The sequence below is a fragment of the Somniosus microcephalus genome, chromosome 9 (genome assembly GCF_052327205.1).
Source record: "Somniosus microcephalus isolate GS21.2 chromosome 9, FLI_Smic_1.0, whole genome shotgun sequence".
NCBI lineage: Eukaryota > Metazoa > Chordata > Chondrichthyes > Squaliformes > Somniosidae > Somniosus > Somniosus microcephalus.
Genome location: NC_140995.1, coordinates 50,604,268 through 50,619,627, shown reverse-complemented (window position 1 = coordinate 50,619,627; position 15,360 = coordinate 50,604,268). Strand labels below are relative to the sequence as shown.

The 15,360-nt window shown below is 45.8% G+C and overlaps 1 protein-coding gene across 3 annotated transcripts in view; it reads right to left on the bottom strand.

Moving 5' to 3' along the window:
* The window catches only part of adgrb3 (adhesion G protein-coupled receptor B3), a 1,304,794-nt gene that overhangs the window by 556,608 nt on the left and 732,826 nt on the right, over window positions 1-15,360 (bottom strand). For all 3 annotated transcript variants that reach the window (XM_085996562.1, XM_085996563.1, XM_085996564.1), the window contains one exon: window positions 1,629-1,731. In XM_085996562.1, the coding sequence (XP_085852688.1) occupies window positions 1,629-1,731 (103 nt within the window). The remainder of the gene's footprint in view (window positions 1-1,628; window positions 1,732-15,360) is intronic.

Genomic DNA, 15,360 nt, shown 5'->3' with positions numbered 1-15,360 from the left:
GGAATGCGGGGTAGCAGGATGGCTTTAGTCTTGCCAGTTCTGGCACATCTGGGACTTAATGTGAGAGAGGCGGTCGGACAACATGGTGACCATCACAGAATGAAGAGTGGTGGGGAGGCAGAGCTGGATGGCATCAACATACTTGTGGAAGCTGAACCCATGTTTGCAGAATAAGGGGCGTGGTTAAGGATGGAACCTCAGGGCATGTTGGAAATGACTGCGGGAATGGGAAGAAAAGTCCCTTGAAGAAGATGTGCTGAGTGTGCTGGGACACGTAGGAATAGAACCAGGCTGTGATGCGGAGGTTGACCATGGAGGAGGGGCAGTGGAGTGACTAAACCTGCCCCTGCAGCCAATGAAAAAATTTGTTTTTAAAAGGCGCTCCTACTTTCGAATTGGAGGGCAGGAGCAGAGTGCAGAATAAGAAAATAAAAGTTTAGTTGTTTTATGATAATTAGGCTGTTCTTATGCTGCGATTTTGTGATCGGTGTCGGGATGGGCGCGGGACAGCTGGTTTCTGGGTTCCAGTCCCACCCCCAGTTGTCTTCGCTCCACAGATGTGATTTTCCCTTGATTCACCTACCAGCCAATTAACAGGAAGCGGGTCTGATGATGTCATTTGACGATGCGTCATCTGGTTTCCTTAAAGGGACCATGCACAATTTTATTTTGACAGTTGATTTCTCAGTGTTTGACAGCATTGAGGTGCTGAAAACACTGACAATACTGCACAAAGGTGAACTCTTGAACCCAGGCTCTCCAATGACTCCCTCCATAGGTTGGAATAGATGGCAGCTGCAGGTGAGGTGACAGAAGCGATCTGTCACTGATGAGAGAGGTTCTCCCAATGAGGTGGCACTAGACATATAGTTGGATTTAAAAACTTGTAAGCTAAAGAAATCTGTATATGTTTTAAAATGCAGTAACCAACAATTTATTTGCTCTGAAACTCACAATGTGCAACATTGCATCCTTCACACCACTTCTGCAGCTGTCATCTTTTCACAAACATTACACCAGATGCACAACACACCACACTTGCCTGCCGTGGTGTCCGGACGTTGGGAATCCTGACCCAGAAGCGGGAAAATCCAAAAACAGGCTGAAAACTACTGACAAGTACCTGTTAATAGGCAGGTAATTGCCTTTAACCTATTTCCCGCCGCTAGGTGTTGGGTCCATTCGCAAATCGGGGACCCAACACTTGGGAAAGCTGTTTGCAGGCGGGTTGATGGTGGGTTCGGGACCCGCCGCCAATCAATAGCACTTTAACCTCTGACCCGCCTCTCTGAGCGTCGGCAAAATCGCGGCCTTACTGTTTGAAGCCATTGTTATTGTAATAGTGCTTTTCTAAGCATTACAGAGTGTGAGCTGAAAACATAAAAAAGGGTAAATTTTGTGAGGCAGGTAGACTGTCACTAGGAAAATCGAATGCCAAGATTCAGGAGCACTGCCCACTGCACCAGATCCTCCGACCCATGGTCTCATGGCGTGAGGCTGTGTGGCTCAAGTCCTTCCCTCGCAGAAATGACTGCTTGGTCCAGGGAGATGCAGGCTTCCTTGGAGCTGCGAGCTAGTTCAAAGTTAATATTCCTGGAATATTCTGCAGTGAACGAGGATATACTTACATTCACCAAGTGAGCCAGCTCGATTTCCAGTACAGATTCGGCGATTTTCGGTTCTGGTCTTACTGTCACAGCAATCACTTTTGAATTCACAACGGTGTAATTTCTGAGGGAGTGGTTAAAAAATAGAAAACGCATTTGAAGATTCAAAGAACAATTCTACAAAAGAAAAGGAGTACAGACACGATACAAAGATCAGTCTCCTGTTATTCAAAATCATCAGACAGAAACGAATAAAGTTAAAGAATTGGGGTAACATTGTGTGTCATTTGGGGTGTCAATCTTTCCATGGCCTCGCCCCTCCCTATCTGTGCAACATACTCCAGCTCTACAACCTTCATAATATTGCCAGTCTTCACCCCTATCTCAGCTCATCTGCTGCTGAAAGTTTCATCCATGCCTTTGCTACCTCTACACTCATCTATTCCAATGCTCTCCAGGCCGGCCTCCGATCTTGCACAATCCGTAAACTTGAGCTCATCCAAAACTCTGCTGCCCATATCCTAACTCGCACCAAGCCCCGTTCACCTGTCACCCCTGTGCTCGCTGACCTACAGTGGCTCCCGGTCCAGCAATGCCTCAATTAAAAAAAATTCTCATCCCTGTTTACAAATCCATCCATGAACTCTCCACTCCTTATTCCTCTGTAACCTCCTCCAGCCCTACAACCCTCTGAAATCTATGTGCTCCCCCAATTCTGGCATCTTGCACATCCCCGATTTCCTTCACTCCACTATTGGTGGCCGTGCCTTCAGCCGCCTCGGCCCTAAGTTACGGAATTCTCTCCCTAAACTTCTCCGCCTCTCTACCTCTCTCTCCTCTTTTAAGACGCTCCTTAAAACCTACCTCTTTGACCAAGCCTGTCCTAATATCTCCTTATGTGGCTCGGTGTCAAATATTGTTTGATAATGCTCCTGTGAAGCGCCTTGGGACGTTTCATTAAAGGCGCTATATAACTGCAAGTTGTTGTGATAGTCAATTGACACCCGCCCTGCTGGAAAAATCAGGCCGACAGCTGAAAATTGGAGAAGAATCTATCGCCAGAGCCTCGCCCGATGTGATTTTCATTAACACATCAAAATGGGCGGCTAGGCTTCCTGTCCAAAAGAGGCAGGAACCTTATTAAAATATTTAAATTGGGGTTGCAGGACCCTAACACCTCTTTTGTGTACGAATGGGCGGAGCACCCAAAGTGGGAAAAATAGCCTTAATCCAATGAACTATGCAACTGTGAAACTTAGACCAGTTACAGATCATAGAAGACTTTTCAGCAAATCTGACACCACGGTCATTACAATCAATTAGTCACAGAAGCCTCACCAGTCTATAAATGGATAGTATTGATACGGCTGAAAGTGTCCCAAATTCCATCCTCATCTGAGATGGGTGAGCGTTTTTCTTGAAAACTGCGAGATTAGCCTTTAATTTTGCTGCTAATCTCAAGAAGGATGAAACCAACCTTGGAGAGCACATGGGACTGATTAAAGACTGTTGAAATGTTGTGGTCTACCTCCAATTATTGAAAAGCCTTTTAATACTGTAGCCTCACTTTGTAAGATGAACACTGCCTCTATTAATACAAGCATTCACAATGTGAAAAAAGTCTATACACCAGATCTTATCAAATCAAAAGAGCTTTTTCAGTGCAAGTAGATTTTTAATTAAATATCTCTGCCCATTTTTTTTAACATTTCTCGAGTATTGCTTGGCTTTAACATACAAACGAAGCAATTAGGTTTCAACCATATTTGTAAATTTGCCGACAGTATAGTATTAAAGAAATAGACCCTAAAATCCACAGCCCTTCCAGCTCACTCCTGCCATAACTTTGGCAGGTATAATGGTCACAAATTAGTTCAGGATCTGGATTTGTCACCTCTGGGCCTTAAGTCCGGGTATTCAGTATGGCCTTCTGGGAATGGAGCCTCTGCCTACCTCAAATAAGGTATTTGCATAGAAGGGGGCGGGGACGCTATATGCCAGGAGTGCCTGTGTTCCCAGTCCTCAGTGTTGGCACAGGTACGCCTGGTCAGACCCACTTGCCAAATAGTGGAAATGGGGCCGATCTCAGAGTCTAGGTCAGGATTGTATCCTGGACCCCCTGAAAGAAGGATTTTTAAAAAAATTATGCAGTTAGGGGCACAGTGATATTCTACCCAGGACAGCAGGTGCATGGGAACACCATCACCACCAAGTTCTCCTCCAAGTCACACATCTGGACATATATCGCCGTTCCTTCAACATCGCTGGGTCAAAATCCTGGAACTCCCTCCCTAACAACACTGTAGGAGTACATTCACCACATGGATTGCAGCGGTTCAAGAAGAAGGCTCACCACCACCTTCTCAAGGGCAACTTGGGATAGACCATAAATGCTGGCCTTGCCAGCGGCGCCCAAATCCCAAGAATGAATTAAAAAAAGATGAAGCTCAATGGAAGCTCAAGGAACAGCACCTCATCTTTTGATTAGGCACTTTACAGCCTTCTGGACTCGACACTGAGTTCAACAATTTCAGATCAGAACCACCGTTTCCATTTTTTCAGACAGGAGCTGTTGGTAATGATTCTGCTATTGCCATTTACAGCTCCTCTCGACCCATCTTTTGTTTCTTTACTTGTCCCATTACCACCACCTTTTGCCTTGCACCATTATCCCTTTTTTCATCTAATCTCTCCTGCCTTCCACCCTATCACAGGCCTTCCCTTTTGTTCATTCCTTAGACTTAGAATCATAGAATAATACAGCACAGAAGGAGGCCATTCTGCCCATCGGCCAGTGCCAGTGCCGGCTCTTTGAAGGAGCTATCCAGTTAGTCCCACTCCCCTGCCCTTTCCCCATAGCCCTGTAATTTTTTTCCCTTCAAGTATTTATGAAGAAGGGTCACCGACCTGAAATGTTGGGCTCGATTTTTGTCATTGGGGCAGGCTGGGGTCGTGTCATCTGCTTTTCGTGTTATCCACCCGATTCCAAATCGATGTGGGAGAATGATGTGATTTTCACCTAATTGGGCAATTGAGTTCCAGCGTGTGGGAACCCATGGCCCAATTAGTTTTTTCAGTCTGAAACTCGCCTCCAATGACGTCATCATTGCTGCTGCATTTAAGGTCTGCAAGAAGCCTTGCTTCTTCTGCAGACTGCCAACCTTTTGGCCTTTGCTGTGAGAGGGACCTGGAGGCAATATGAGCAGCGGGAGACCTAAGTTTGCTCCCAGATTTGATGATGACGCCCTGCAAGCTTTGGTGGAGGGAGCAAGAGCTAATAAAGTGGTGCTGGAACTCCAGGAACAGGTGCAGGAGTCTCTGGCAGGTTTTGTCCCCAGGGTCGCTGTGAGTGTGGAGCAAATGGAGGAGTCCATCACGAACATGAGCAGAGCCTTTGTGGAGGCATTGGCGCATGAACGCAGCACCACAGAAAGGATGGCAACCTCCGTGGAAAGGATGGCTACAGTAGACGAGAGGATGGCTACGGCCATGGAGGAGCTAAGACGCCAGAGTGTAGAAAACATGGTGAGTGTTCAGAATAGACTGACATCTCTGGAGGAGCGATGGTCAGCTATTGAACAGAGAAACCAGACCTTCATGGAAGTCCTTCTGAGCAGGACTGCCAGTGCAGATACGGGTCCCCATGGCCCCCCTGATGTGCAGCAAGGTGCTCTCAAGCCACTTGCAAACGCTGAGATGGACCTGACCCATGAGAGGGATGTTGGTGGCAGAGAACAAGGAAGTGGGGGCTCCTCTCCAAGCGCTCACACTTCCATGCCACTGCCAAGTCCTCGGTCAGAGCCCCACCAGAGTCCTCACCCAACTGAGATCGGCGTCTCAACCCCTGCACAGCCGCAGGAGCAGCAGGCTGTTAACGAGCCCTCACAGTACAACTCCACTCTTTCAACCCCAAAGGATGCCCGCCAAAGGTGTCGAGACACGAGCAGCAAGAAAGTGAGCAAGGGGCCTCCACATCTGCTAATGCCAAGGGGAAACCACCATGTCGCGCGCTGGCGCCTTCTGGCCTGTGCAGCTTCAGGTGGGTGAACAGCAGGTGAGCAGCAGCTTCGCGCTCCTATTATTGCTGCTGCTGTTAGTGCTGCTGTTGTTCATGGTTCTGCTGCTGCCATGGCTGGTCTTCATCTAAATCTGATGTCCAGGAGGAAAGGAAATAAATGGTTCCCATGCTTCTGGTATGTGCCTCAGTTGAGGAAGCACTCAGTCAAGGTGGCAAGAGCGGTTTCCCAGGAGGTCACACTGGAGATGGGTGTCAGGCTCCAAACTTCCACAGCTATGGTTATGCCTGCTAAAAGTGCCCCCAGACCTGAGACAACAAAGTCCTGCCTGTAGTGTATGTGCCTTTAAGAGCCCCATGTGTACTGTAATGGCCACTCGGGCTATATAAGCTTGTATATTGTGTTGTATCCGTTAGTTCCCCTCCAGACTTTGTTTAGTAAACACCTATCAAACCAACTCCTGTCTTCAGTGTCTCTATCAACACACAGACACAACAGTGGCGACGAGGTGGAAACGGACTTACCTGCAATTCGGCAGCACCTCAAGGACATCGATTCCTCTGGCGTCCAGAAGAATCAAGAAAGTGAAAGAAGCTGTGGTTTCACCAGCTGGCCAAGCTGGTGGCAGGTACTGCGCTAATCCTTCCTGGGCGTCAGGCTGGGGCTCCAGCGGCTGGCTCTACAGCTGGGCCAAGCAGCGAAAGCGGAGGCAAGCTGTAACAGACGGGGAGGTCGGCGTTCAGACCTAGAGAGAAAAAGTCCGGCGGGAACGACTCTACAACTTTAAATAAATAAATTTAAAAAAAGAACGGAAACCGTGGGAAACAGCGTTGTCATCGGCAGCAGCAATGGGAAAGCGCAGGAAGCGCCATATCTTTTCTGCAGAAAAGAAAGAAAAGCGCGGGAAGCGCCATATCTTTTCTAAGATGCCTAAGTCTGGCAATATTCATTCTTTTGATAACGAGATAGAGGATTGGACCACATATATGGAAAGAGTGGAGGTATATTGCACTGCAAATGGAATAGAAGATGAAAAAAAAGCTTCAGTACTGCTAAATCTAATGGGCGCAAAGACATACGGGCTGTTACGAAATTTAATCACTCCAGCCAAAACAAAGGACAAGAATTTTAAAGAAATTGTTGATACCCTACAGGAGCACTTAAACCCAACACCGCTGCTGATAGCGGAATGATTCAAATTCTTCAAAAGAAATCAACACAAGAATGAAAGTAACGCTGATTACCTCACCGAATTAAGGAAGCTATCAAAACACTGCCAATTCAGGGCAGGACTAGCAGATTATCTTCGAGACAAATTCGTCTGCGGTCTCTTAAGTGAAGGAACACAGAAAAGGCTGCTTTCTGAAAAGGATTTAACACTGGACAAGGCTTTCAGTATGGCTGTATCATACGAAGCAGCCGCAAGAGGAGCTGCAGAGATACAACAAAAGACACAGGACTTCGGCACCCATGAAATGACACAGGGTTTCGAGAGATGTTATCGCTGCGGCAGATCCACCCATGACCAGAGGGACTGCTGGTTCAAGGACAAAGCATGCAGGCAATGCGGAAAGATTGGACACATTGCACGGGTATGCCGATCTGGACAAAATAAATCCACAGACAGGAAAAAAAAAATCAATAAAGAAAAGTACAGAAAGGTACAAATGATGACGGACAGTAGCTCCGAAGACCAGAAGAGCGATAGCGACTCCGAAAACAAGAGACTAAGCTGTCTCAAATTACATAATGTAATTGCCAAAGATGATTACCAGACCATTTGGGTTACCCTCACGATAGCAGGGTCCCCAGTTAAAATGGAGCTAGATACAGGATCAGCTCTAACCGTAATAAATCGACGGGATTACGAGCGGCTATTTCCGCATATACCTTTAAAAGACACATCCATTATCTTGAAAACATATACGGGGCAGAAAGTATACCCCAAAGGAAAAATAAGGGTGCCTGTTGTATACAACGGCAAGGAAATACAAAAGTTGTATTTATACATTCTACAAGATGGTGGCCCACCGCTGTTGGGACGTGAATGGATCAGGAAAATACGTTTAGACTGGCACTCCATTCAGGCACTGACGGTGACCAGTAAGAAAAAAATCGATGATGACGTCATACCTGAACGATTAAAAGTCATCTTGGCCAACGCCAAAGAAGTGTTTCAAGAGAAACTAGGAACCTTGAAAGGCATCACCGCCTCAATAAAAGTGAAAGATGCAGCAATTCCCAAGTTTTTTAAAGCAAGACCGGTGCCATACGCAATTCGTCCAGCAGTCGAGGCAGAGCTGGAGAATTTGGAAAATGCAGGCGTATTATCCAAAATAGATTGGAGCGAGTGGGCAACACCCATCGTTCCAGTCATGAAGAAAGCATTGAATAATGATAAATCTGAAGAACAGAGAAAAATTCGCATCTGTGGAGACTTCAAGGTGACGGTAAACCCGGTCCTTCACACGGTACAGTATCCTCTTCCGAGGATAGAAGATATTTTCGCCTCACTATCCGGAGGGAAACGTTTCACCAAAATTGACTTGGCACAGGCATATCTACAGATGGAGGTTGAAGAGGCCTCTAAAAAAATATCTCACGATAAATACACACAAAGGTCTGTACCAGTACAATCGACTGGTTTTTGGAGTAGCATCCGCTCCAGCTATCTGGCAAAGAGCTATGGAGCAAGTCCTCCAAGGGATTCCGGGGACTCAATGCTACCTAGACGACATCCTTGTAACAGGAGAAAACGACAACGAGCACCTTGCCAATTTGGAGCAGGTGCTCACTAGGCTGAGAGAACGGGGCCTACGAGCAAATCGCCCCAAATGCGAATTTTTCCAAAATCAAATATCATATTGTGGCCACATAATTAATAAGGAAGGGTTGCATAAGTCACCTGAAAAAATTGAAGCGGTCATAAAAGTCCCAGCACCTGAAAATGTTTCACAATTAAGGTCGTTCCTGGGATTAATAAATGACTATCATTAATTTTTACCAAACTTATCAACTCTTCTACACCCTCTTAATGAACTGCTACAAACAGGAGTAATTTGGAAATGGAGCGAAGACTGTAAACGTGCCTTCCATAAATGCAAAAACTTAATCACGTCCAAAGAAGTTTTGGCTCATTACAACCCATCACTGCCAATCAGAGTAGCGTGCGATGCATCCCCTTACGGCATAGGAGCAGTATTATCGCATAAATTTCCTGATGGCTCGGAACGGCTGATAGCTTTTGCGTCACGCTCATTGAACTCAGCTGAGCGTAACTATGCCCAAATCGACAGGGAAGCACTCAGCCTGGTATGGGGAGTGAAGAAATTCAACCATTACCTACACGGACAAAAATTTACCTTGTTGACTGACCATCAACCCCTCATCTCCATATTCAACCCTAAAAAGGGTGTTCCTATTATGACAGCGCAAAGGCTACAGAGGTGGTCCCTTTTTCTAGGGGCACACCAATACAACATAGAATACAAAGGATCAAAACAGCATGGGAATGCTGACGGTTTATCGCGCCTACCGTTGCCAACAGTAGAAGAGGCACCTACAGTAGACCCAGTGGAGATGTTCCACTCAACCATAGTGGAATGTCTACCAGTAACAAATTCTGCCATTGAAAAGGAAACGAGAAATGACCCAACTCTCTCATGAGTCTACGACTTAACGGTGAAGGGATGGCCAGCACATGGCGAACCACTGTTGCCAGCATTCTCGCAAAGAAGAGAACAGCTGTCAGTATGCCGAGGAACCTTGATGTGTGGATCCAGAGTGGTGATTCCACCCAAACTCCAGGATAAAGTGCTAAAAGAGCTTCATGAGGGGCATCTGGGTGGAGTGAAAATGAAGAACCTAGCCAGAGCGTTTGTATGGTGGCCAGGTATCGATGGAGACATAGAAGAAATGACCAAGAGCTGCCTAGGATGCCAGAAGGTCCAAAACGCTCCACCCCAAGCCCCTCTACATCCATGGGAGTGGCCCTCATCTCCCTGGCAAAGGGTACACATCGACTTTGCTGGTCCATTTATGGACTCAATGTTCTTAATCGCGGTTGATGCACACTCCAAGTGGCCGGAGGTAATAAGGATGTCCTCCACCACCACGGAAAAAACCATCACAGTATTAAGGACCATATTTGCCAGGAATGGGCTGCCGGAACAGATCTGTTCTGATAATGGACCGCAATTTGTGTCCGAAGAATTCAGGAAGTTCTTAAAAAACAATGGGGTTAAGCACTACACGTCCGCCCCATACCATCCCGCCACCAATGGATTGGCTGAAAGGTTTGTCCAGACCTTCAAGAAGGCCATAAAGGCCATGGGTAATGAAGACATAAAACTTCAGCACAAGGTGGATAACTTCTTGTTCGCATACAGGAATGCAACACATATGGTTACAAACCAAACTCCCGCCATGATGTTCTTCAATAGAAGCCTAAGATGCCGGCTGGATTTGATCAAGCCCAACATCAGAAGGGACGTGGAGAACCGACAATTTCAAGGCATGAATGAAAGGCCAACTAGAATCTTCCAGATAGGTCAACAAGTTTTGGCTCGGGACTACCGTACCAAGAAATGGCAGCCTGGAACTATCTGCACACGACTAGGACCGCTGATGTATACCGTGGACATCGGAGAAAGCATAATAAGGCGCCATGCTGACCAAATCATAGAGTCATCCGAAAAGGGACAACCTACACCACAACTCTATACGCCTAATGATGAAGTAGAGATACCCATATCTACCTCCGATCCGGTGATACTGGAACCCGATGAACCCGACACTGGCATTCAAGCCGAATCAGCCTTGCCAAAAGAACCTACTACACCACCAGAAACTACTACACCACCGAGGCGTTATCCGGACCGAGTCAGGAAGCCTCCAGAGAGACTGACTTATAATTAATTAACTGCAGCAATGTGTATATTATTTTTCTTATAACATGTAATTAATAATTACTTAAAATATTATGTACTGGTTAGCTAAAAGGGGAGGAATTGTAGTGTATGTGCCTTTAAGAGCCCCATGTGTACTGTAATGCCGGTAATGGCCACTCGGGCTATATAAGCCTGTATATTGTGTTGTATCCGTTAGTTCCCCTCCAGACTTTGTTTAGTAAACACCTATCAAACCAACTCCTGTCTTCAGTGTCTCTATCAACACACAGACACAACACTGCCACCTGCAAATGATGATTGACTATTTAATGGTGGCGCTGCAGCTGATAGTCAGCAATCCAATTGTGCTACCGCCAGGTTTCACCGTCGTGTTTCAGAGGAGACGTGCATCATGTCGGAAAAGTGTTAAAATCAGAAAGGCCTCTCAAAATGGGATTATAGAGGCAATTCAGTGGTTGTTAAGGGCCTTACGGGCCTATCCCGCCTCTTGGAGGCGGGACGGAGACGGGATCAGAAACCACGCATTTGGGAAAATTGCTTGGAGGCGGGGTCGGGCCCGCCCGCCACTTTTTGCAATTTTAACACCCCACATTCCTCCATTCCCACCTCCTTGGGCCTGGCAAAATCGAGCCCATTAACTCTGTTTCTCTCAACACAGATGCTGCCTGACCTGCCGAGTATTTCCAGCATTTTCTGTTTTAATTTCAGATTTCCAGCATCCGCAGTATTTTGCTTTTGCTTAAGTATTTACCCAATTCCCTCCTGAAAGTTACTGTTGAATCTGTACCACCACCCTATCAGGTAGTACATTCCCAATCATAACAACTCGTTGCGTAAAAAAAAGTGTTTCCTCATGTCGCCTCTGTTTCTTTTGCCAATCACTTTAAATCTGTGTCCTCTGGTTACTGTCCCGTCTGCCATTGGAAACAGTTTCTCCTTATTTACTCTATCAAAACCCTTCATGGTTTTGAACACCTCTATCAAATCTCCTCTTAACCTTCCCTGTGCCACAACTGATATTGAATTGTGACCATTTGCTTCACATCTGTTCGACTCACAGTTGCCAGCGGACTGTTTCGTACAAGCAGAGGGAAAATCTGAAACATGGGTTTTCGGCAGTGAGTTTTAACACAGGAAGCATTAGCTATCCAAATTTCAAAAGTGCATTGCTAGCCAGAGGCTTTGCCTTTATGCAAAGAACTTCTAAAAGTGGCTGCTTTTCTTCAGTCAAATGTTGTTGTGCATGTTACTCCCACATTGATAACTGTGGTAAAGAAAGTATTTATAGCCATCAGCCACATATTGCTCTGTTATTTTCTATTCAATCTTTCCCATTATTCATGCTGCTGAAAATCATTATGTGGCCCGGAGGAAACAATTGGGTATGGATTGGCAGCTACCGCAATGTAAGTCAATCTGGTATAAAATAAATTATTAGCTGTCAGAGAGGTTGTGAAAGTTTTAATGAGCTCGATGCTTAATTAGTTTCTTCAGATTTTCCCCTCAATGATTTGATTCATGGGGATAGGCAGGGCTTTTCAAAAAAATAAATCCCGTGCTTCTGTGTAGTGCAGATAGAACTGCAGAGCTTTGTAGTGAAGTGATATCCATCTTGGAAGTTGTCACGATGGAAAAAGGGGCATCTTAACCCTTGCTGTGATGCCTATGCATTCTTTTATCATGACATGACCTTGCTCACCGATGAGATAGTTCTTCGAGCATTAGAGCTGCTTTGTTTGAAGAGAGTAAACCCACTGAAATCAATGGATGGAAGACTATGGGCAGTGTGGCTGGCAGATCAGGCTCCCTGTTGGCAGCACGCACTCGGAACATTGGCCTCTCGTCTCAAAGGTTGGCCTCACCTCTATGATCTGACCTTATCAATCTTCAGCTTAATGGGTCTTAATTAGTTGTTTTTCAATTATTCAAGACACAAGTATTTTTGAAAAGAAAGAATGAGAATTTGCAGTTGTATTTTTTACCTCCTGAGAACGTCGCAAAGTGCTTCACAGCCAATGAAGTTCTTTGGAAGCATAGATTCCAAAAACAGCAAGATCCCAAAATACCAGTTGACTGAATCTGCTGATAATCTGTTTTTGCTGGTATTGGCTAAGAGGGCAATGCCACACAGGACACCAGGAGAGCACCCTGCTCTTCATCAAGTAGTCTGTGGGACCTTTTACATCCACCTGAGCAAGCAGACGGGGCTCAGCTTAGCCTCTAACCTGAAAGACGGCTTTTCTGATAATAAAGCATTCCTTCCGCACTCCACTGAGTATCACTCGAGATCTTGTGCTCAAATCCTGGAGTGGGGTTTGAACCCACAACCTTCTGACCAAGCGTGAGTGTGCTAGTAAATGAGTCAAGCTGACACTTCAAACATATGCAGGTAGATTTTCCACGGCCCTGTGCCCGGGGAATCAGTACCTCATCCAAGTGGCCATTCTTCTGATATGAGTCTGGACAATGAGTGTCAGCAGACTATTTGGCGGTGAGGCATCACAGACCAGGCTAATCCAAGTCTCATCTAACACACTTGGGAAAATTTCCAAAAGAGGGGCCACAAATGCTTTACATCTCTAGGGTCCCAGGCTGTAGGAAACACTCCCAGTAATGTCTTATATCTCTGGGAATCCTCACCATGTGTAACATTCCTAGTAATGTCTTACATCTATGGGGCATCAGACATTGTGTAACACTCCCAGTAATTTCTTTGATCACAGAGAGTAGATATGATCAATACATTTGCATGAAGTTTTGGATTGTGTTATTTGCAGAAAAAGCAGGACACAATGGCCCGTATTTTCCGATGCCTACAGGTGTGTACGAGGTGTGTACATACCCGTAGGGACATCAGAAATGCCGGTTTCAGGCATGTGAAGTGCATGCGCTGAAAACCAGCATTTCCGATCTGTCAAGAATGCACTTGACAGGTCGGACGCCTGCCCTGGAGAAGGGCCTCTGCGGGTGGAGAGTTCCGCTTTCTGCAGAACCTCCGCCCGCTGAAATCACTTACAAATCTTACACCTGGTAAAAGCAGGCGTAAGGCCTGCTTTTACCAGCATAAGAGTTTAAAAACAGTTTATAAAAAATTAAAATATTTTCACTCATTTATCATTTTAAAATACTTTTAAAAAAGGTAAGTTTACTTTTAGTCCCGTAAAAAACTTTAATTGCTTTTTTCAAAAAATTTAATTTTTGTTTAAAATGTTTAATTTAATGTAATTTTAACTCATTTTAAAAACATGATGGTTTTAAAAAAAATTATTTAATGTTTTAGTGTCTTTTGTCAGTGATCCCCATTCATATATTTAACAGGTCTATCTGTCAAAATTATGAAGGGGGATTCCCTTCTCCCATTGGCTCGCCTGGCCCACGTGATCCCAGGGGCGCTTGCGAACTGCCTGCGCCCCTGGGATACGTGGGCCCTGCGCATTTCGTCGTGGAGAGGCCCAGGATCAGAAATGGCCGGAACTCGGGAGCCCTCAGGTAAGGGCGTAAACATAGAAACATAGAAGGTAGGAGCAGGCCTAGGCCATTCGGTCCCTCGAACCTGCTCCGCCATTCAATGCAATCATGGCTGATCATCCAATTTCAGTACCCTGTCCCTGCCTTCTCCCCATATCCCTTGATCCCTTTAGCCTTAAGAAATATATCCAACTCCTACTTGAATATATTTAATGAATTGGCCTCCACTGCCTTCTGTGGTAGAGAATTCCACAGGTTCACCACTCACTGGGTGAAGAAATTCCTCCTCATCTCTGTCCTAAATGGCTTACTCCTTATCCTTAGACTGTGACCCCTGGTTCTGGACTCCCCAGCCATCGGGAACATCCTTCCTGCATCCAGTTTGTCCAGTCCTGTTAGAATTTTATAAGTTTCAATGAGATCCCCTCTCATTCTTCTAAACTCCAGCGAGTATAAGCCCAATCGACCCAATCTCTCCTCATACGTCATTCCTGCCATCCCATGTATCAGTCTGGTGAATCTTCGCCGCACACCCTCCATGGCAAGAACATCCTTCCTCAGATAAGGCGACCAAAACTGCACACAATACTCAAGGTGTGGTCTCACCAAGGCCCTGTACAACTGCAGCAAGACATCCTTGTTCTTGTACTCGAACCCTCTCGCTATGAAGGCCAACATACCATTTGCCTTCTTAACCGCCTGCTGCACCTGCATGCTTACCTTCAGCGACTGGTGCACAAGGACACCCAGGTCTCGTTGAACTTCCCCTTCTCCCAATCTATTGCCGTTCACATAATAATCTGCCTTCTTGTTTTTGCCACCAAAGTGGATAACCTCGCATTTATCCACATTATACTGCATCTGCCATGCTTCTGCCCAATCACCCAACCTGTCCAAATCATACTGGAGTTTCTCAGCATCCTCCTCACAGCACACACGCCCACCCAGCTTTGTGTCATCTGCAAACTTGGAGATATTACATCTAGTTCCCTCGTCTAGATCATTTTTAGATATTGTGAATAGCTGGGGTCCCAGGACCGATCCCTGTGGTACCCCACTAGTCACTGCCTGCCACTCAGAAAAAGAGCCATTTATTTCAACTCTTTGCTTCCTGTCTGCCAACCAGTTCTTTATCCAAGTCAGTACCTTGCCCCCAATCCCATTTGCCTTAACATTACACGTTAATCTCTTATGCGGGACCTTATCGAAAGCCTTCTGAAAGTCCAAATACACCACATCCACTGGTTCTCCCTTATCTATTCTACCAGTTACATCCTCAAAAAATTCCAGTAGATTAGTCAAGCACGATTTACCTTTTGTAAATCCATGTTGACTTTGTCCGATCCTGTCACTGTTTTC